General features: G+C 43.6%; 1 protein-coding gene across 1 annotated transcript in view; it reads right to left on the reverse strand.

The window, feature by feature from the left end:
- Positions 1-3,098: 3,098 nt before the first annotated feature.
- ONECUT3 (one cut homeobox 3) overlaps positions 3,099-24,057 on the reverse strand; it is a 79,073-nt gene continuing 58,114 nt past the window's right edge. Inside the window, exon 2 of the mRNA XM_058163368.1 lies at positions 3,099-3,391. Coding sequence (XP_058019351.1) covers positions 3,099-3,391 — 293 coding nt within the window. The remainder of the gene's footprint in view (positions 3,392-24,057) is intronic.

Genomic DNA, 24,057 nt, shown 5'->3' on the forward strand with positions numbered 1-24,057 from the left:
GCATGTTCGGGGTCGTTCCTTTGATAGAATTATTCCTTTTCTTTCCTTTTATTTTTTTTCCTCCCCCTCCCTTTGGTTCTTCTACTAAGTTCAGGCCCCATTATTTCATTTCATTATTTCATTTCATTATTTTTTTCTTTTTTTTTCCTTTAGTGAGGCTTCTCAGCCCTTCAAATACTTCACAAAAATCAGGTAGGGAAATCCACCAGAGTCCTTCTCCATCATTCTTTAGCATCGACAACTCACAACAAGACAAGGTGATGCGGTAGGTTGGGGTAGATTTGAAGGGGATGGACACTCAGGGGGTCTGAGAGAGGTAATGAAGGGGCTGTTGTCCTCCTGGAGTATTCCCCCCCCACCTCTCTCTGTATGCATGTTTTGATAAAACATATCTCAGCATTTGCTATTTTCCCTTTTCCAGTTTTTTTTGGTTGGTCCAAGTAAGTTCCCACTCCATCCCACACCTTGATTGGCCGCACCCAACAGTCAAGACTGGGACAAAATGTTTTGCTGAAGATAGGAAATATTAACAGAGTCATTTAATTCTTCTTTTTTTCCTTCTTCCTTTTCCGCTCAAAGAATAAACTTTTGATGGTTCTGGGTTGTTGGTTTCTTTTTTCTCCTCTCTCTTTCTTTTTTTCTTTCTTTTTGTTCCATTCCCAAAGGTGCCTAAGGGTCGCTCAACACATTGTCTTCAACATAAAGTGAACGCATAAACCATTGCGCAAGGATGGTGCTCTATTACCCGCATCGATTTGATAGTGTCCCGTTAAAAAATAAAACAAAGAAACGACACACACACACAGACACACACGTACAAAGAATCCCACATTTAGCACGGAGAGGGCGAGGCTGCATTTCTGCCACCTCTCTACCCCCCCAAACGCCTTTTCTCTGGCTTCGTTGGCAAAAGGGAGGGGCTTCAACTTTGCCAGCCAGACATACAGGTTTAACTGGTGATGCTATTTCTCATCAAGCTGACCGTGTCTTTCTTTTTCTTTCTTTCTCTCTCTCTCTCTCTCTTTTTGCCTTGCAAACGCTCCTGATTCATGGCGCCAGACGCTGCTGAAGTCAAGTCCTCCTTTCCAAGCGAAAGGGGACGATCATCTGGTATCCATCTTCTATTTTTAAGGCAAGCTGTTAATTGGCACACACACAAAAAATAGTCACTTATCTTTCGTACGTTGCCAGGATTCCTTTTTTTTTTTAGTTTTTCTTTCTTTCTTTTTTTGTGTAGTTTGTTATTTTTAACAGGGAGGGTATGAAGCTGGGGCTGGAAAAGGATTGGGGGGGGCGCGCATGTCTTCCCCTTGTCAATCTATTGATCCATTTAGAAAACAGATTCATAATTTATCCCCCCTCTCAACTCAACTTGCCCAATCTGATTCCTATCACATATACTACCATGGTTTCTCTCCCCTTCTGCCATCCTGTATGTATTGGAGGCAGAAAATGGGGATAATAAGAGGCAAAGAAGAGGAGTGAGGATGGAAATCATTCAGCTGGGGCTGGCCTTTGGAATGAAACCAACATCGGATGGAAGGTCAGCTGCCGATCCAGTGTCCAGGAAATAAAAATTCAGCTCCTGCACTGTTTTGCTTTGATTTCTTTAAAGCTTTTTTTTTTTTTAATTACCCGATTTATGTACGTAAAATGTGCTTCATGACCCGCTTTTTCTCTAGGTGACACAGTGCAATTTCGCTTTGGATTCCACGTGACTAATTCAAGGGAGAAAAGAGGGGATCGTTTTTCGTCAGAGTTTCTGGTTTCCCCCTTGACACTTTGGCTTGGAATTCCTTGGAGAGGAATCGTCAAAAAAGAAAAGAAAAAAAAAAGTCGTCTTTTGAGAGTTGAAATTGGTTTTGGTAACTTTCAGACCGTGCCGTGATGCGCTTTGGCAACACCTCTGGTGGATTTTCACAGGGACCGCTTGGAGTGTGAAGACTTTTGTGGAGGACAGGAGATGGGAAAAAAGAGGGCTGAGCTGTAGGAAATGTATATGAGGACAACATGACAACATTTTGAAGATGTTTTTTTTTCCCTGGAATGGATTTTCATGCCTTTTCCCATTGTTACTAGGATGAAGGATATCGGTGGGACTGTGTGGTTTTTTTTTTTAAATCTCAGGCCCTGTATGCATCCTTGGCTTGCAAACTGAGCAACCCCCTAATCTACATTCACACATGTCATCGTCGCTGACTCTCATTTCAAGATAAACAATTACAGCTTGTCTCTGTATAAAGGCTAAATGATTCCCACATGATCCTCTCGTATGCCTTTTCCCATATCAGAGGCAGGCCATTCTCAGCTTCACAATAAATGACCTTTCTTTGAAATAGGAAGGTGAGACAGAATTGGATGTTAACGGGTCTTGGTATGAGTCTTAAAAATATCCCACAATTCACTTCTATCTCAGTGGTGAAAGATAACCCCAGTAGGAACGATTAGTCTGGAATTTAAAACCCAGGAATTAGACGAAGTCCAGTTACATGGACAGGTATCTAGAAATACATCTGAGGGAGCTGAATCAGCTTCACAGATTAATAAGTTGCTTGTGTCTTGCCCTCCCTTCAATTTTCCAGTGCTGGGCTTTTTTTTAAGGCATACACCACACATTTGCTCCTCAGATAACCAGGGCCTCTGGGATAAGCATTTTGTTCCCACGATGACAGCTTTCAAACCAACTTCCATGAAAGCTTCTGCTCTTAAACTGCTCCTTACAGATCCCTCCCCCTCAGGACCATATAATTACTCACTGGCTGAAACTTCTGGGGAGGAAAGACATCCCTCAGCTAAACCCAAGTCTAGGGAGAAGGTTGCTCACCAAATGAGGAGATGAAATGACCCTTTCACAAATGGGAAGGTCTGAGGGAGGTCAAAGACGGAGGCTGCTACGGGATGCCTCTGGAAGATCTGGGATATCCCAGAAGCATCCAACCGTGGATGGTTGTGAAGTGGGCACGGTGCGTTGTCGTTGCTCAACGTATATGCATATGCAGGTGAGGGGAGCACACACAGAGAAGGGTATGGACTCTCTTCTGGGTGAAGTTCAGGGGGGATGCAAGGGTTATGATAGGTGTATGAAAAATTAAGAGAAATCATGCTTTGGAAAAAGTGCTTGTGGATGAAGAGGGGACTCCGGGGTTGGTGCCTGGCTCCTCTTGCCAACGGTTCATACACCGCCGGCGAGCATTCATGAAGAAGTTGCTGACGGTGTTGAGCTCCAGGCCCAGCTGCTGCGAAATGGTCATCTGCATCTCCTTGGAAGGTCGCTTGTTCTCTTTGAAGATGGCAATCAGGGTGCGGCGTTGAAGGTCGGTGAAGACCAGGCGCTGTTTTTTCGGTTGCAGATTCCGGTCCTTTTGCTGCTCCTGCTCTTTACGTTTGCAGGCTACACAGGTGGTTTTTAAAGGAAAAGAGGGGGAAGGGAGGTGGGGGGAAAAAGAGAGAGAGAGAGAGAGAGAGAGAGAAGAAAATAACATGGCTATCAAATTCATGCACATCAAGCTCGTTTTCCATTTTTCTCCTCCCCACCGCCTCCGCCCCATACAACATTTGCAATGCCCCATCTCCAGATAAAGGAATACACCAAAGGGATTTCGTTAGCATTTTTTTTCCCCATCCGTTCAATTGTGTTAGATTCTCAGACAAATCCCTGAAGTTTTTTCCTGGCAAGGCTTTTCAGAAATAGTTTGCCATTGCTCCTTCCTAGGGCTGAGAGAGAGTGACTGGCCCCCAAGGTCATCCAGCTAGCCTTGTGCCTAAGGCAGGACTAGAACTAGAACTAGTCTTCCAGTTTCTAGTCTAATGCCTTATCCACGACTACACCAAACTAGCTCTCATTCATTAGCACTTCTTCCATTCAAAATTTTGTAATTTTTTTTTTCAAAAAACATAACCAGTGTACAGATAGTCCTTGACTTACGATCCCGATTGAGCTCCCAATTTTTGTTGATAAGCAAGATAGCTGTTGTCAATCTTGCCCCATTTCATGACCTTTCTTGCCATAGTTTTTAAGTGAATCACTGCAGGTGTTCAGTTAGCAACATGGCTGTTAAGTGAATCTGGCTTCCCCATTGTCTTTGTTTGTCAGAAGGTCGCGAAAAGTGATCACGTGACCCCAGAACCACACTGCAACTGTCATAAATAAAGAGTCAATTGCCTAGCGTCTGAATTTTGATCATGGGGATGCTGCAACGGTCGTAAGTGTGAAAAATGATCACAAGTCACTTTTTTCATTGCCATTGTAGCTTCAAACGGTCACTAAATGAACTTTTGTAAGTCAAGGGCTATCTGTATAGCGTCAGTGTGATGGAAGTGTCTTATTTGTGTAAAATATTCTGATTCCATTCCTCAAGCAGAAATTTAAGGTGAGATTTAAGGTAACAATCTCTGATCTCCCTCTGGACTGTAAGATTGCAACACTGCAACTATCCATCTGCTTTTTGTTGTTGTGAAGAGGGCTAGAAATGAGGTTTTTATACCTAAAAACCCAAATAGCAAAATGTCTGCACTCAAATTCTGTATTCATTTATCATGATTAGTTCACAGAGCTTTGTCTGAATCGAATCATTATGGCTTCCCATTGATATCACATGTTCCCTGACTGGCTACCCTGTGAGAGAGAATCATTAGTATTTAAATCGATTAAACGGTAAATCCTGCCTTGAGCTGAGACAGGCATAGTGAGTCCTGAAGGGAAGTCTGGAAAATCATGATTTTTTTTTCTTTAAAAAAAATAATGTTATGTACATTTGTGCATTTAAATTGGGGAGATGCTTTATGGCAGTTTTGAAATGCACTTCACTCCACCTGCTCCATTCAGGAGAATGGGTTGGAGGATGAAGGGTGGCAAAAAAAAAATCATCTTAGAGACACTTTAGCACAGGGGTTTCCAACCTTGGGAAAGCTGGCTGAGGAATTCTGGGAGTTGAAGTCCACAAGTCTTAAAGTTGCCAAGGTTGGAGACCCCTGCTTTAGCAGATCCTGTACTGGGGAGTTGCTAGACTTGATGATCTCTATGGGCCCTTTCAACTCTTAAGATTTTATGAAAACAGGAGGAATTGATCAGATACACCACCCCTGAAGGTCCCAATTAGCCCAGTAGCTAGTTTTGGACTACATTTCCCATCAACTCTGAATATGGCCAATAGTCAAAGATGATGGAAATTGTAATCCCCAACCTATGGAGGGTCAGGCTGAGAAAGGCTGGTTCAGGTGAGCGCCAGGCCCATTGGTGCAGAATGCATGATTTTGGCATAACATTGCTCAGAAAACAATCCAACTTAGGATAAAACCCAGAAATGGAGTCTCTGTTTTTTTGGGGTTTTTTTGCTTTGAAAAGTGTCATCGATCAGGCATCAGGAAAACGCCATGAAGAAGTATTAATACTAGTGGAAGAGAATATTTGCAGCTCAGGGTTGAACTGTGGAGTTTTTGATGTTCTCTGAGCTTGCTTGTTTTGTGGCAGATGTTTCATTACCCAGCTACTCAGTACTAGGGAAGTGTTAGTACCGAAGATGTTATCTAGCTGTGGCGCAGTGATTAAAATGCAGTATTGCAGGTTAATTCTGCCAACTGCCGGTTGCCGGCAGTTTGGCAGTTCAAATCCCATCAGGCTCAAGGATGACTCAGCCTTCCGAGGCCAATAAAATGAGGACCCAGGTTGTTTGGGACAATATGCTGACTCTGTAACCTGCTTAGAGAGGGCTGTAAAAGAACTGTGAAGGGATATATACAGTAGTGTCCAAAATTATGGAAACCTTTTGGGAAAAGTGTATTTTTGAGGTTTGATGGCTAATAACACCACTGTTTTTTTTTGGAGTTTCAAGATAATCATATTCCACTGCTGGAATGGCCTGGGAATAGGCCAGACCTTAACCCAATTGAAAATCTATGGAGCCGACTAAAGAAACTTGTTAGTCAGAAGCGACCCAGCAATAAAACCCAGTTAACAGAAGCAATCATTCAATCTTGGTTTCAAATTATAACAGCGGCAGAACTAAAAGACTTGGTTCACTCCATGGGAAGATGTTGTAAGGCTGTAATTTATGCTAAAGGTTACCCAAATAAGTATTCACTGACATGGTGATAATTTTTGTCTATCTCGTTTTTTCTATGGTGATAATTTTTGTATGTCTTGTTTTTTCCTACGTGTTTCACTTTTCTTCTTTATACTATAATTGCTATTCTAATAGCAAATCCTTCATAAAAGTTATTGCATTACATTCTTGATTCAATTATCTTTCCATTGGTATATAATTTTACGGTACTACTTCAAAAAAAAAAAAGTGGTGTTATTAGCTAATTTTAGAAAATACACTTTTCCCAAAAGGTTTCCACAATTTGGGCCACTACTTGTAAGTCTAAGTGCTGTTGCTATCTAGTTGGGTAATGAAATGTCTGGGGGGGAAAAACCAACCAAGCTCAAAGGGCACCAAGGACTCCACCAAGTATTAATACTAGGAAAAATGTCTCCAGAAGTCAATTCGCCTTTTGAACCCTCCCAAGCCCATACAGGAACGCTCTTAGAAAAAAAAAGAACCCACAATTTCTACATTTTGAAAATGAGATGGCTACTTCCCACAGTCTGCATCTGGCCATCATTCATGACAGGTTTAGTAGGTTTTTTGCATTGCACCAAAAACCCAGGAAATCAGTTTGATTAGGTACAACAGGAGACATCAGCATGGACAGGGGAAGACATTTTTGCCAAAGGCCTTGATATTCTCTTTCCGACTTCATGTGTCTCAACTGACATTTAATTCATGTAAAGATTAAAAATGTGGGCTGTGTACCTCCATCAAAACCCCCAGCAGATGAATGAACCACCTACCCTATGACCATCAGATGCTTGCAAGGAAAACAAACAAAAATAAGCCTTTTTTTTTTTTTTGGCACAAAAACATTAATATTTTCTCTTTCAATTTTTTTGTTTAAAAAGATAGATACCAACATTTTTAAAGGAAATTAAAACCAAAGAAAAATAAACCAATAGCAACGACATAGATTTGCAAATCAAAATTTGGATCAAAGCATTCACTACAATATTTTTTTTTTAAAAAAACACCCTTTCATTTCCCCCTTCCTTTCCCCTTCCTTTCCCTTGCTGGCTTCCCACTGCACAAAATTGATTCGGTCTGCAAATACATTGATGCTGTAGAAGCCAAGCCAAAAACAAAAATCCACCCAATAAATTCAGCCTGTGGCAGGTGATGAGCAGAAAACAGACATGAGAATCACACAAGATTTAGTTTGAGAGCGTTCATACCGGCAGAGGTCAATACTCTTCGGAGAAGGGCGGGATATAAATGTAAATAAATAAAAAAAAATACTGAAGTCCAGGCAGGGTTGAAAGAACAAAGGGGTAGAATCTATTCTGCAATATTTTAGGTTATAGACCAGTGGTGGGTTTCTACCAGTTCGGCCTGGTTTGGATGAACCGGTAGCGACGATGGTTAGCTGAGAGTGAACTGATTCTCTCTGACAGTTAGGTTGCCCTGCACCCTCCGCCCGCCCCTGCGTTATACATATCTTATATTTAGTCTTTTTTAGGCCAGCTGAAAGGCGTGGCAGAGTGGATTGCCACGTCTCAGCTGCTCCGTAATACACTGCGCTTGCATGAAGCTCAAATTTGGCGTGCGAGCGAGTGAGGCAAAGCGCGTGCATGAAACGAACCGGTGGTAACATCAGTTGAAACCCACCACTGTTATAGACACAATTGGAACCAGCAAGAAGCTGCCAAGGAGCTGACTTCCAGAAGTGGTATTCAGCCGGTTCGGATCGGTTCAGGTGAACCGGTAGTGCTGACCTGCAGGTGGCCACCCCCGCCCACCCGCCGGAGCACAATCCCATCCTATATCACTGTGTTTTTGACGCTGCATGTATGTGTGGACGGCACGCGTGTGTTAATTGCCATGTTTTGTGATGCTGCACGCGTTTGCGGATGACGTGCACAAGAGCAAAGCAAGCCCACATTTCCAGTGGTCGGTGAACCAGTTGCTACAGTAGGTGAAGGCCACCTCTGCTGACTTTGCCAGGCTTCTGAGCCAACATTTGCAGGTGTGCCGATCTGCTAGTATCTGAACCAGCCGGGAAGCTTTTGAGTTCATTTAAATCAGAGGGCAACAGAACGGCTCAAGAACAAGAGAGGCCCCATTGCCATGTTTAGAGATTGTTCAAAGTTACAATGGTGATGAAAAAGTAACTTTACCACAGTCCTCACATTTATGACCTTCACATGTCTGTGTAAAGCAAAGGAAGGCTGAAATAAGATTATAAACCCAGTTTCACTTAATGACTGAGTTGCTCGTTGGAATTGTGGTCGCTAAATGAGCATTACCTGTGCTTTAATTATTCTTGTGGCTATTCTATTCTATTCTATTCTATTCTATTCTATTCTATTCTATTCTATTCTATTCTATTCTATTCTATTCTAATTCCATTCCATTCCATTCTGATTTGAAAGAGGATGCAGTACCCTAATGGTGGCAAAGGCAGTTTCAGTTCAAGGAAAAAAGAACCATGAAAAACTGTTCGCAAGCTGCTAAGCAGAACCTCCATGTTCCAAGGTAGTATACCTTAGAATATCTGATGTTGTTGTCCCTTCCCAAACATTTGGTAACTCCTGCTAGAAAGGGGGTAGTAAATTCATTGGGTCTTTGCCCCAACCAGCAGGACTCTTCCACGTGGAGCCTAGATCTTTCAGATTTGCACAATCATACCACATTCATACCCACACATATGAAGATAGGGAGAGGTTGTTAACGTACAGAGAGGGGTGTGTGCTTTTGAGTCCCCAGTTAAGCTTTGCTGCGTGTTAAACCAAGACAGAGGGATAAACAGAGGGATAGAATCAAGATCACGTGAAGTGTTAATACCACTTTATAATGCCTTGGTAAGGCCACACTTGGAATATTGCATTCAGTTTTGGTCACCATGATGTAAAAAAGATGTTGAGACTCCAGAAAGAGTGCAGAGAAGAGCAACAAAGATGATTAGGGGACTGGGGGCTAAAACATATGAAGAACAGTTGCAGGAATTGAGTCTGTCTAGTTTAATGAAAAGAAAGACCAGGGGAGACATGTTAGCAGTGTTCTGATATCCCAGGGCTTGCCACAAAGAAGAGGGAGTCAAACTATTCTCCAAAGAAGGTAGAACAAGAAGCAATGGGTGGAAACTAATCAAGGAGAGAAGCAAGTTAGAATTAAGGAAAAATTTCCTGACAGTTAGAGCTGTCAGTGTAACAATCAGTGTAACAATCACTGTACAATCAGTGTAACAACTTGCCTGCAGAAGTTGTGAATGCTCCAACACTGGAAATTTTTAAGAAGATGTTGAATAACCAATTGTCTGAAGTGGTATAGGATTTCCTGCCTGGGTAGGGGGTTGGACTAGAAGACCTCCAAGGTCCCTTCCAACTCTGTTGTTGCTGTTGTTGTTGTTGTTGTTGTTGTTGTTATTAAGAGCTTGAGAGCATGTGCATCCCCCCGTTAATAAAACGGCCATTATTCTCTGTGTGTAACACTGATAAATACACATTTTAAAGAGATTCTTCATTTCTTTTAAAAGGTAAAAAAAAAAAAAACACGAAGGAGAAGAGAAAGCTTTCCGCAGCTTAACATGTCTGTTCACAGTTCAATATAATTACTGTTCCACAGAGTAGGAATCAATAGCTGCTGTACTTGAATTTACTACATACTGTGGATCTCCAGAGCGGCAACAGATGGGGCTATTTCATATGCTCCTCTCCCCACGGATGATTGCCTAGGCGGTCTCCATCTCATCATCAGGTGAGAGGGATGGGGGTTGGGAGGCAGCGATGTTTCTCCAGATGGAACCATGCAGGTAGGCCTTGGATTACCATCGCAATTGGGGCCTGAATTTCCATGGCTAAGCAAGGTGGTTGTTAAGGGAGCCCTGTCTAATTTTACGATCTTTTTTTTTTTTTGCCATGGCTGCTAAGCGAGTCATGTGGTCGTTAAGCACATACGGCTTCCCTTTGGAGTTTGCTAGTATGGGAAGCCAGATGGGAAGATCGCAAATGGAAATCATATGACCTGGGACGCGCAACTGCTGGAAATACATGCCAGCTGCCAAACAACCAAATTTTGATCACGTGACCATGGGGATGGGATGGGGTGGGGTGGGGTAGGGTGGAGTGGAGTGCAGTGGAATAGAATAGAATAGAATAGAATAGAATAGAATAGAATAGAATAGAATAGAATAGAATAGAATAACAGAGTTGGAAAAGACCTTGGAGGTTTTCTAGTTCAACTCACTGCTCAGGCAGAAAATCATATACTGAGGTGAAGTCCAGCAGGTTCTGATAAGTTTTGGAGAACCAGTAGTAGAAATTTTGAGCAGTTTGGAGAACCGACAAATACCATCTCTGGCTGTCCCCAGAGTGGGGTGGGAATGGAGATTTTGCAATATCCTTTCCCAGGAGTGGGGTGGGAATGGAGATTTTGCAGTATCCTTCCTCTGCCACGCCCAACAAGCCACACCCACCAAGCCACACCCACAGAACCGGTAGTTAAAAAAATTGGATTTCACCACTGCCTTATAACCTTTCAGACAAATGGTTGTTCAATCTCTTCTTAAAAACTTCCAGTGTTGGAGAATTCACAACTTCTAGAGGCAAGTTGTTCCCCTGGTTAATTGTTTCTCCTTAGTTCTAGGTTGCTTCTCTCCTTGATTAGTTTCCATCTGTTGCTTCTTGCACTGCCCTCAGGTGCTTTGGAGAATAGCGTGATCTCCTCTTCTTTGATGCTATATGCTGTAATGGTTTGAAGTGCGGGCAACATAATTTCATTTTTAGTTTGCCAGTGTAGTCAAAGTAAAAAATGACAACAAAGATTCACTTATCTTATCTAAGTGCAAGGAGCGGTTTATAAATCATTTTTGTCAGTGTCAGTGTCACTTTTAACAATAATTAAACTAATGGTTGTAAGTCTAGGACTACCTGTACTGGATTTCAGTTGTGATTGGCATCTTTCACCAGTACAGGTAGTCCTTGGCTTATGACCACAATCAAGCCCAAAATGTATGTTAAGTGAGAAATTTGTTAAGTGGGTTTTGCCTCATTTTACGACCTTTTTTGCCACTTTTGTTAAGTGAATCACTGTATTATTGGATTATTAACATGGTTGTTAAGTGAATCTGTTCCCCCATTAACTTTGCTTGTCAGAAGGTGCCAAAAGGGGATCACATGACCTTGGAATAGTGTAACCGTCATAAATACGAGTCAGTTGCCAAGCACCCGAGTTTTACTCACATGGCCGTGGGGATGCTGCAACGGTCATAAGTGTGAAAACTAGTCATAAATCACCTTTTTCAGTGCCGTTGTAACTTTGAATGGTCACTAAACAAACTGTTGTAAGTTGAGGACTATCTGTACTGTCTACTCTGACAACAACCCAGAAGCTGAGTTTTGACTAAGAGCAACTTCTTATTGGGATTCTTAGAATGAGCTACTAAGACGCTGGAACAATTTTTCTCAACCTCAGCCATACAAGAAGTATGTGGATTTCAACTCCCAGAATCCCCCAGCCCATGAATGGACTGGAATGGATTCTGGGAGTTGCAGTCCACATACTTCTTGAAATTCTGGGATTCTGGGAGTTGAAATCTGCACATCTTAAATTCACTGAGGTTGAGAATCAGAGATTTAGGAAATGACAGGAATGCTGTTGGTGCAGGCCCCAAATTTGCCCTGTTTAGTGTTCAAGTCATGTATCGAATAGAACAGCTATAAAAATCAATCAATCAAACCAGGGGTTCTTAAACTTGGAGTTTTCAGGAGTATGGACTTCCGCTCCCAGAATTCAATAGCCAGCCTGACCATTGATGAGAATTCTGGGAATGGAAGTCCACATTCCTGGAAGCACTGAAACAAAATCCAGCCATATGTCTCCAGGAAGCCTACAAGCTGGAGTTGATAGTCCCATGTTTGATCTTTGGTAGCATCATCATCGTGGTTGCCATTGTCGTCAACATCATCGTATATTGAAAACCTCATCCTCCATAGATTTATCTAATTCCCTTTTACTGTATTCATTGAGGGCCGCATCAGGGTTGTTTTTGACCTCAGGGGGCCAAGTGAGGGGATCCAGGTGGGCGTGGCCACAGTGAGCGTGGCCAGCTTGACGTCACTCATGTCGGGGGCACCTCTTGTGGCCTGGACAGGGCTGGCGGGATCCACTTTTGCTAGTAGTTTCTTTTGTTAGCATTCCTGCCAGTAAAAATGGAGCTCAGGGGTGCCCACGCACCCCTGCCCGGGTTCCATTTTCAGCTGTGATGACCTCCTGCAGCCCTCTGCCAGCAAAAAGGATCACCACCCGCATCCCTCCCAAGCTCCGTTTTCGCTGGCAAAGGCATCGCGGGTTGGTCCTTCACTGTTTCCAGGGTGGCCCCTTGGGCCAGATCTAAGCACCCCGAGGGCTATATCTGGCCCGCAGGCCTCAAGTTTTACCCCCCTGGGCTAGATCTTTAAGGCATTTGTAAAGGCTGTTATCTTTGTACTGAATCCTGGTGTGAAAGAGACAGTGGTGGGATTCAAATAATTTAATAACCTGTTCTCTGCCCAAATGACCAGCTGGGTGGGCGTGGCCATGTGACAGGGGGTGTGACAGGCAGCACTCGACCACCTGCACCCCCCTGGGAGCGAAAACAGGCTCGGGGGGAGGAGACGCTGCACCCCCCACACTCCATTTTGGGTCTAGTAGGCCTTCCTGAAGCCTCCTGGGAGTGGAAACGGGCCACAGGGAGACTCCTGGAAGGGGAGGGGAGGGGCCAGCCAGCAATTTAACTACTGGTTCGCCCGAACCGGCCGAAACTGGCTGAATTTCATCACTGGAAAGGGATCAAGGTCATTGGTTTCCTCCAGGAACCTCTGGTGCTGCATCTTGATCATCTTTTCCAGAACCTTCTCCACAATGGGAAAGTTGGAAAAACGCTAACATACAGTAGTTGGTCCCAGTGGTAGCCTTTTGAGAAGGAAACAGACCACCACTTCCTTCGAGGCATGCAGAAGCACCCTCTCACACAAGGATACTTCGCCTCTGCTTGGACCCAACCATATGCTCTTCCGTAGGAGGCCGTCAACAGTTAGGAGAGGCATACAGGTGACCATCCAAATATACAGGTGACCGAATATACAGGTGACCATCCAGGTGACATACAGGTGACCATCCAAACAGCTCCTGTCCATCTCCTTTAGCTTTATAGAATAATTCTGCCAGATGTCAGAGCAAGGCTGTGCCTCATCCAGCTGTCATAAATTGAGGACTATTCTGTAATGTAATCCCTAATATAGGCTCTAGCATGTGTTGGGTCAGATTCAATCTTTGTCTTTTTCCATATCCTCTGTTGAGTTCCTCAACAAACCCCAAAGCTTTTGGGTCAATGTACAGGAAGAGGTCACTCAGGAGCCATCTGATCCTCCTTCTCCCTCACTTCCCTTCACCTGCCTTTCTTTTCAATGAGAGAAGTCCCTAGACCTTATGACCTTTCCTTATAGAGGGGTTACTTCAGCTTCCCAACCATCTGGCCCCATAGTCCGAGATCCTTCCCCCTTCTGAGAATCTGAATGTATAAAACATGCCATACATACTGGCTCACTCATGTTTACACCCACTGTAAGATAAATGCAGACTTAATGGGGATTTGGAAGGCAAAAGATATACCAGTCATAGTCTAAAGTTTCTACAGAAGTGGATTTGTGAGAGCCATCAAAACAAACTCCAGCGTAATAGAGCTAGTCCTTGATTTACAGCATTCATTTAGTGACAGTTTGAAGTTACAACAGAAAAAGTAGCTTGCAACCATGAGGACCCAGATTGTTGGGGGCAATATGCTGACTCTGTAAACTACTTAGAGTGGGCTGTAAAGCACTGTTAAGCGGTATATAAGTTTAAGTGCTATTACTATCATGACTCATCAAGCAAATGAAGCTTACCGTGTTATCTGAGGAATCTTCTGTCTCAAATTGTGTGGCGGAAAGTAGTCTGGATTCCCAGGAGAGAGGGGCTGCATTCCAGAGCAGGGGTCCCCAACCTTGGCAACTTTAAGCCTGGTGGACTTCAACTCCCAGAATTCTGGGAGTTGAAGTCCTCCAGGCTTAAAGTTGCCAAGGTTGGAGATTCCTGTTCCAGAGGACCAAGAGACACGGGTCATGTGGATCACCCTCTTTGACCTTGTGACAAGCAAAGCCAGATTGACTTAACAACGGTGTTATTAACTTAACTCAGTGGTGGGATTCAAATAATTTTACAACTGGTTCTCTGCCCTAATGATTTCTTCCAACAACCAGTTCACCAAACTGCTCAGAAAATTAACAACCGGTTCTCCCGAAGTGGTGCAAACTGGTTGAATCCCACCACTGACTTAACTGCAGGGATTCACTTAACAACCGTGGCAAGAAAAGTCGTACAATGAGGGCAAACTCCACTTAACAACCACCTTGCTTAACAACGGAGCTCTTGGGCTCAATTGTGGTCGTAAGTCGAGGACCATCTGCCATTGCAACCTGAATGGGCGGTTCTTTCAAGAAAAAGCCTGATTATGATTCACTATTACCAATTGCCCGGATTGTTTCTCTTTCAGGTTTTATGGCAAGCAAAAAAAACCCCACAAAACCACCCTAAGCCTCCCTGGAATTGTTTCTAAAAGAGAAGGATGGTATAATAGAGACAATCAAGAGTCTGGCTGTTGAGAGGACGATTATCTCCCTGCGGGATCCCTTCTAAGCATTCCACTAAATAGCCCTGATTTTAAGGGCAAAGCAATTTTTCCATTGTGCCTGCCTAGGCGCTTGTGGTGGTGGGTTTTTTTTCCCCCTCCCTCTCCCCCCTTGAGGCAACCAAAACCTGTAATTTTTTTCTTCCTCCCCCCTCTTTTATTTAAGTGCTGGTGGCTTGGAGCAGATACAAAGGATAGCCAGGGAGGGGAGCGTTGAGTTCACACCTGCTGATGGTAACTGGGACGAGGGAGCGACAGGCAGGAACAGGCCTCATCTTTCACTCTGTAGATTGACAAAAAGAAAAAGAAAACCGGGGCAGAATAAGAGGGAAAATGGAGGATCCTTTTTGGATAGTCCACATTTTAGACAGAGAGAGGGGGGTTTGAAAGAGGGCTAAAAGCAGGGGTGAAATGCTCCCGGTTCGGACTGGATCGTCTGATCCGGTAGCGATGGCAGCGGGTGATTCGAAGAACCGGTAGCAAAAATCTCTGCCCCCCCCCCGCCCAGCTGAGCCACGCAATCATCAGAGTTTTGGGTTTTTTTTACTTTTAAAAGCATTTTTTCTTCGGCTGAAAAAATGCTTTTAAAAATAAAAAAAAAGGCTCTGATGATCGCGCGGCTCAGCTGGGATCGTCAGAACCTTTTAAAAGCATTTTTAATACAACCTCTTCGTCCGAAGAGGTTGTAAAAAAAATGCTTTTAAAAATAATTTTTTAAAAAGTTGGCCATGCCCACCCAGTCACATTACCCCCACCCCCACCAAGCCACAGAACCAGTAGTAACAAATTTTACAATTTCACCGCTGGCTAAAAGAATCCGTGTTAGAATTGAACACACTTCTCTCAACAATGAGGGAGGAATAAGACACCGCCTATCTCCAGTTTACAATGCAGCCCTTGTAACAGTTCCACAACCAATGGCACCTTGATTCAGGAGACCCTGAGGGCATAAATAAACCCCCAAATGGCCTCAAAGAGCTCTCAGGGAGAGTGCTAACGACCAGATGACTGCAAAGAAATACAATTAGGCTGTTGGTTTGAGCTTGGCAATTTGATTGTAAACCAGTGCTGGGTTTTGACCGGTTCGCCCCAAACCGGTAGCGGTGGTGAGAGGCTCCGCCCACCTGCCTGGATGTCATCACAGACGCTCTGCACATGCGCAGAAGCACTGCGTGCAAGTGAAGCACACACACACCCCGCACGTGCTGAGAGTTCCAAATTGGTAGCGAAGGTAAGTGAAACCCACTAGTATTTCAAACGTTTCGTCACCATTCGAGAAGATATCGTCAGTGTGTTTTGAATTGTGCTCATCTGCCATCTGGACAAGTTACAAAAATATAATTTAAATACTATATATCTATAGTATAGTATTTGGGGAGGAAGGTGGGAAGAAGAGAGAGAGAGGGAGACAAAGCAAGAGAGAGGGGATGTCCCAAAAGTCAGGCTTGTGAATTGTGCTCATCTGTGCTTGAATTGTGCTCACCTGCTATCAGAAAGATAATCCTTCCATTCCCTCCTCCACCCTATCAGAACCTACCCTTCCAGCCCCCCACATCAGAACTGATGAAGCTTCTTGGATGAGAAGCAAAATGTCTTCTGCCTCAAGAAAAAAAAACACAACCCAGTTGCCTTTTGAAGAAAAAACAAAAACTATGATCTAGATCGGGGGTCTGCAAACTTGGCTCTTTTAAGACTTGTGGACCAACTCCTAGAATTCCTCAGCCAGCTTTGCTGGCTGAAGAATTCTGGGAGTCGAAGTCCACAAGTCTTAAAAGAGCCAAGTTTGCAAACCCCTGACCTAGATGACTGAAAATCTCCACAGACAAATATCCAAGGCAGAAGTTCGCAGTGTGGTAAAAGAGTTAAATTGACTGCCTGGAGCAAATAAATTGCAGATCAGGTCTGAATTTATGAGCTTCACAATTCGCCCAATCAGCTCGGGCCTATATTTCTGAATTCTGTCAATAGATACAGCAGAGGAGTGGAAGGGTCATGGAACATATTTTTAACCAGGTTAAAGAATCTAGCAGGTACAAACACACCAATGTGAAATGTGGCTAGTGTTAACCTTTTTTTTTTTTAATGGTGTGGCATGTGAGAGTCCCAAGTGGCTTGATTAGAGAACGATTCAAAAGGTTGCAGAAAAACCAGATTTATTCAGTTGGATTTATGCAGGACCAACAGGCACAAGCCTACCTTGTAAAATCACCAACCGCAATGCCATCTGGTCTTTAAAAAGAAAAGAAGTTTCTCTGATAGGTGGGAGAAATTCAAGGCAAAGACCAGGATATCAACAGAGGTGTACTAACAGTCAGGGTCCATACACAGTTTATCATATAAATCAGGGGTCTCCAATCTTGGCAACTTTAAGCCTGGAAGACTTCAACTCCCAGAATTCCCCAACCAGCAAAGCTGGCTGAGGAATTCTGGGAGTTGAAGTCCTCCAGGCTTAAAGTTGCCAAGGTTGGAGACCCCTGATAGAAATCATATTCAGTGTCCAATGTTGCCATTTTTTCCTAAATACTTCTTTACTTCTTGATGATACCTTTGAATATTCCTAAATAGTTATATATTTTTTTAAAAAAAAACATATTAATTAATAAAACATAGTGATTCGACCCTGGTGCCTGACTTTTGGGACGTCCCCTCTCTTGGTCTCTCTCCTTACCCCCTACCCCCTCTCTCTGTGTATAAATATAGTATTTAAATTATATGCTATTTTTTTGTAACTTGTTCAGAACAAACCTGGGCATTTTATAGCCTTTGGGACACATCTGGCCCCTTCACCATCCCTGTCCAGCCCAGATGAGGTCAATAGGAAATTAAAAATGCAAATAAATTAAAAATCAGCTGCATTGATTTTATTTTGAAGGCCACTGCCATTCCCACACCCACACCCCAATTTATGTAGGAGCATGCACGCATGCCTCCCTTTGCAGTCCCAATTTCTCAGGAAAATTAATTGCCCACCCCTGATCCAGAGTCACACTGGTGAGATGGCAGCCATATGTATCTACATAAATAAGTAAAATTTGGATTGCAAACATCTTTTTCAAAAAGTTATGACTTCTGTATTTTTGCTGCCATCTAGTGATCACCGACAGCATCGCACCCCAGATCAGGTAACTAGTCTAATGAGTCTCAAAATGTGGCCTGTGGACTCTTGGAGTCTCTCTGAGACCTTTCAAAAGGGTCTACACAATCAAAAATCTTTTCATAATAATGCTAAGATATTAATTGTGTTTTTTCCACTCTAATTCTCTTGCAAGGATGCAGTGGAGTTTCCCAGAGGCTGCGTGATATCATCGCTCTGAAAGCTAATAGAATGCATGCTTGTGCATTTTAAGATAGTAGATTTAAGGCGAGAGTATTCAAACTTGGTAATTTTAAGACTTGTGGACTTTGATTCCCAGAATTCTTCAGCCAATCATTCTGGTTGGGGAATTCTGGGAATTGAAGTCCACAAGTCTTAAAGTTGCCAAAGTTGGACACCCCTGGTTTAGGGTATGCACATTTTCAGAGATTTTTCTGTTTTAGAGTTAGATCTGTTTATCTGTGAGGGAAGTCACCCCTCCTAGAAGAATGAAATATTTTGAGGAATATTTTAAAAGGCACAATATTGTATTTCCCTAAAGGAGAAAAATGCTCTTTCTTAATAGCCCTTGCAGGACTGGGCCAGCCTATCTACAAGACAAAAGACCTTCAGCTCCAGAGTGATGGAATTAAGACATGATCCTCCAGGACATAATAGGATTAACCCTCTACCATCTAGCGGCAGAGCTCACCACATGGCACAACAAGCCCCTTCACAGCATCACCCAGCAAGCTTCAAACAAGCTTGACTCAGAAAACCTACAAGGTTAGCTATGACCCTTACTACAGCCAATAGCTTGCATGGGAACAGGAAGCTCAAGTTCAAATCTCATGTCGTGTCCCACTCCTCCGCTGACGGCCGTGTCAGGGAAATCCAAATCAGGCTTGCCTCTGCAGCTCTGCCCAAAGTCCTAGCAAAGTCCTCAGAGCAGGCAGGAGACCAGAAAGTGACTTCAGCAAGATAAGTTCGACTTTGCCTGACTCAGAGACTGCCAGAAAGCAGATCCTTTATATAGGCCATGGGGTGTGGCTCCATGACTCAGCACTCATTAAGGCCTGCCCCTCCCTTCCTTCTGTTGCCTCCGCCTATCCAGTCTTCTGATGCGAGGGTCACTCCAATCAGCAGCTGTTGGAAATAAACTTTCCTCAGGCTCACATGCTGTGGAGGAGGGGGAGGGGTCTAGCTGCTCCGTTTGCCTGGGCATGGAGCCAGGGCTGGGGCCGGGGGGTGCTCCCTCCTCTGCAGCCTGCTTGGGCATGGAGCCAGGGCTGGGGCCGGGAGATGCCCCCTCCTCAGCCTGTCTGGGCATGGAGCCAGGGCTGGGGCCGGGAGGACATTCTTCAGCGTTCGGAAGCAGATAAGCAGACCCCGGCTGTGGTGAGAGCGGGCAAGACACAACATCTCAAGAGAGGGTATAAATAACCCTCTCTCAACTCCACATGGTCAACTGCACCAAGACCATGTGCTTGATGGTTCTGCTTCATTAAATCACCTTTCCAATCCGCCTCCACGTTTCCAGTGTCTTTCTCCCCACTTGGAACTGAACCAGATGGACATTTCTTCCAGCATCTGTAATGAGTTCATTGATATTTTTAAATTAACTAATAAATACATATTTTTAAAATATCTCCCTTTTAATATCTAACGTGGTAAACATTGATAGATATATATCCCATATAAACAGAAATTCCTTGTGGTCTTCATCTATTTTTAAGAGTCTAAAGAGGTCCTGAGACCAAAACATCTGAGAACCGCTATCCTGGATGAACAGTTTTGTTCACTGTTTTACCTCAAGAGTCGAATTCTTTCCTGATGTTTCAATGAGGGACAAATTAACTGTGAGATCTCCTTAGCTTGGCTTGCCCTCCCTCCCCACCAGGCCTCACCTGGAGATGAGAAAGTCAAACACTGCTCCTTGCTTGGATTGGTACAGGAGAGACAGATTATTCTACCACCTTTCAGGTTGGTGGTCGGCTTAACATTGCTGTTGGCTTTACCTGTTTTTTTTTTTAAATATATCATGTTTCCCTGAAAATAAGACCCCGTCTTATATATATATATTTGCCACCAAAAAAAAAGGCACCAGGTCTTATTTTCAGGAGGGATGTCGTCCACTGACTCATCTCACTTGCATGCCCCCAGCCCAGTGGTGAAATCCAAATTTTTTTACTACCGGTTCTGTGGGTGTGGCTTGGTGGGCGTGGTGTGGCTTGGTGGACGTGGCAGGGGAAAGCTACTGCAAAATCTCCATTCCCACCCCACTCCTGGAGGAAGGATATTGCAAAATCTCCATTCCCACCCCACTCCTGGGGGAAGGATATTGCAAAATCTCCATTCCTACCCCACTCTGGAACCAGCCAGAGGTGGTATTTGCTGGTTCTCCGAACTGCTCAAAATTTCCGCTACCAGTTCTCCAGAACCTGTCAGAACCTGCTGGATTTCACCCCTGCCCCAGCCTCCTTTTCGTTGTCAGAGGCCTTCAGGAACTTCTTCTATGGCCAGCAAGTCTTTCCTGCAGACCTCTGCAGCAAATAACAGAGCTCCAGGCTTCAGAAAAGCCTTGCTGGCCATAGAAGAAATGGGTCGGCAAGGCAGGTGTCGAGGTGTGCGAGGCCTGGCTGCAACTGTCTGAAGGTAAGTAGTAGGGCAGCTCCACCACCCCCATCCCCACCCTAGCTTAATTTTTACCTGTGCACCCTGGAGTGGGTGGGGTCTTAATTAGGGCTTATTTTGAGGGTAGGGCTTATATTGGGTGCATGTGTAAAATCAAACTGGAACTTACTTTCAGGGTAGGCTGTATTTTCGGGGAAACACAGTGATGGATAGATGTTAGGTCAGATTGGTTGGGTAAACAGAATTGTAGAAGTCCATAAATTGAAGGCCTGCTTTGCAAGGTGGGGGGTGGGGAAGGACTATTATTCTTAAAATATATTTATCAGTATTCAAGTGGGAGGGATAACCTAGGTGTATGAGGTTTTTTTTCCCCATGCACATTTTTGTTTAATGTCTTGTTTAGTTTTGCTTTGTTCTTATGTATTTTTTTTCCTCTTTTTTTGTAGTTTGTATTTTAACGTTGTGAATAAAATTTAAAGCATTATTTTTTAAAAAAAATCCCAGTTGACAGTGAAGATATCAGAGTGGTATACAGCGTCTGCCTTTTAGGGTCAAGGAACAAGCAGTCAAGAAATACACCACAGACCAACACTGGGTACAGCAGCCATGAAGGCCTTAGGAAAGATAGTTAGTTGGAGTGATCAGTGTTCCAATATTTAAGGAGCTGCCACAAAGAACAAAGCACCAGAAGGCAGAACAAGCCGTGGATGGAAACTAATCAAGAAGAGATACAACCTGGAACTAAGGAGAAATTTCCTGACAGGGGAAATCAGTGGAACGGCTTGCCTTCAGAAGCTATGGGTGCTCCATCACTGAAGGCTTTTAAAAAGAACTGGACAACCATTTGTTTGAAATAGTATAGGGCCGTGATGGCGAACCTATAGTACACGTGCCACAGGCAACACGCGGAGCCATATCTGTGGGCACGCAAGCATTGCCCTAGCTCAGCTCCAGTGTGCATTTGTGTGCCAGCCAGCTAATTTTCGATCCTTCTGGGCCCACCTGAAGATGGGAAACGGGATATTTCCAGCCTCCAGAGGGCCTCTGGAGGGGGGGAAGGCCGTTTTCGCCCTCCCCAGGCTCCTAGAAAGCCTCTGGAGCCTGGGGAGAGAGAAAAACGGGCCTTCCGGGCCCACCATGCCATCGCGTGCCAAAAGCAGGGGAACATGAGAGGGGTCGCGTGTGCATGCGCGGGGGCGGGTCGCATTGAATTATCGGTGTGGGCACGAGTGTGCGTGCCCCCCCCCCGCGCTCTGACTTTTGGCATGCAATGGCAAAAAGGTTAGCCATCACTGGTATAGGGTCTCCTGCCTGAGCAGGAGGATGAACTAGAAGGTCTACAAGGTCCCTTCCAACTCTGTTATTTCTGTTACTCTGAATATCATGGATAAGCAAAGAAATGAACCGATGGATCACTGAACAAATCAACTCAGAGTTCTCACTCAAGCACAAATCTCCAGGCTTAAATTATTCTTAAATTATAAATTAAATTACAAATTAAATTAAATTATAAGGGGCGTGCATAAGAGCACCAACGTGCCTACCATTCCTCTCCTACCGTTCCCTTTGATTGTATCCAATTTTATATAATCATTACATTATTATGATTATATATATGCTTATATATCGTATAGGTATTTCATGCTTATGCTTATATATACAGTTGTGACAAAAATAAATAAATAAATAAATAAATAAATAAATAAATAAATAAATAAATAATTCTATTTCAGACACGTTATGGAGAGACCCAGCACTCTGGAAAAGGCCCTGATGCTGGGAAAGATGGAAGGAAAGAGAAGAAAAGGAAAGACCAGGAGCAAGATGGATGGATTCAGTAACAGAGGCAATGAGTACACCATTGGGAGATGTGAAATAACAGGTTAGGCCTAGATCGTCTTGGAGAAAAATCTATCTATGCGGTTGCTAGGAGTCGAAAACGAATTGATGGCACATAATCAATCAATCAAAATGTTAGTTTGGGAAAAGAAATAGCATCACTCACCCTGCTCTATTATAGCTTATTCTAGTGGCGGCTGTTGGGATCTAGGAAGCACAATGGAAAACAGGCCATACCCATTTACTTTACATGCAACAATACGATTTTAATACCAATTTGAAACAAGAGTGGGGGGAAAACAAATCCAATTGCTATATATGCTCTTGGCCAGTAGGGGGCAGAATGGCTTCACAGACGCGCAATTATTATTATTTTCTTTTTTCACACCCAATCCGTCCTTCTCTTACACAAAGAGAGCTGTTGTACATTTAAATTTAAATTTTTAACTCAGTAGAAATAATACCTTTTAATAAAACTCCTGCACCTCTGAACCTCTACATCCCCCTTATTTTGCTGGATTGGCCCAGATGTTACTGCTGCTGTTTCAAAGGGACTTCTCAGGGCAAACCACCCTTAACAAAGTTATTTTTTCTTTCATCTCCAATCCTTTTTTTTTTTTTGGTAAAGATGCTCAGTGAGGGCCCAATGTTACATCCAAGTTCTAGAACTGCATTTCTCTTGGAAATCAACCATTCAGAAGGAAACCAGTAGCACCTTTTCAGAGTACCTCAGAGTATTCATATCAAATGATCTAAGTGCCAAAGCCCACTGTAACAACATCGCCAAAAAGGCATTAATCTTGTGTAGCTTCTTCTCCAGTAATATTACACTACTAACCAGAGCATACAAAACATTTGCTAGACCAATTCTTGAATACAGTTCATCTGTCTGGAACCCGCACTGCATATCGGATGTTAATACAATTGAACGCATCCAGAAATATTTCACAAGAAGGGTCTTCCACTCCTCTGCTCGCAACAAAATACCTTATGCCACCAGACTTGAAATTCTGGGTTTAGAAAATTTAGAACTACGCCGCCTTCGGTCTGATCTGAGCATAGCTCATAAAATCATCTGCTACAATGTCCTACCTGTCAATGACTACTTCACCTTCAACCACAACAATACATGAGCACGCAATAGATTCAAATTTGAAGTGAACCGCTCCTATCTTGATTGCAGAAAATATGACTTCAGGAACAGAGTGGTCAATGCCTGGAATGCACTACCAGACTCTGTGGTCTCATCCCAACCCCCCCAAAAATCTTTAACCTTTAAGACTGTCTACTGTTGACCTCACCCCATTCCTAAGAGGTCTGTAAGGGGCGTGCATAAGAGCACCAACGTGCCTACCGTCCCTGTCCTAATGTTTTCTTGTATTCGTATCCTTTACATATATTTATAATTATGTTTACACTTGTATCTGTCATAAAATACATGCTTGATGAAATAAATAAATAAAATAAAATAAAATAAATTGGCAGTGGTGAGTTGGCCATGGCAAGATGGCCGTGAATTCTGGCTCCTGTCCGAGTCTCGTTATCCACTGAGGCAGAGTGAGCAACCTGTCCAGCCTGGGTCTCCAAAGGCCCTTGGGCTAATTGCAGCAGCCCTCTGAGAGCAATCAGTGAAGACCCCAGGCACTTGGGAGCTGCCATCTGCCTTTTCCTTAATCAACTGTGGGGGGGAGGGGAATGATTTGGAAGGAAAGAGAGAAATATCCTTTCTCAGCAAAAAAAAAGTTTCTTGCCTTTGATTAAGAACTGTACAG

The sequence above is a fragment of the Ahaetulla prasina genome, chromosome 1, assembly GCF_028640845.1.
Source record: "Ahaetulla prasina isolate Xishuangbanna chromosome 1, ASM2864084v1, whole genome shotgun sequence".
NCBI lineage: Eukaryota > Metazoa > Chordata > Lepidosauria > Squamata > Colubridae > Ahaetulla > Ahaetulla prasina.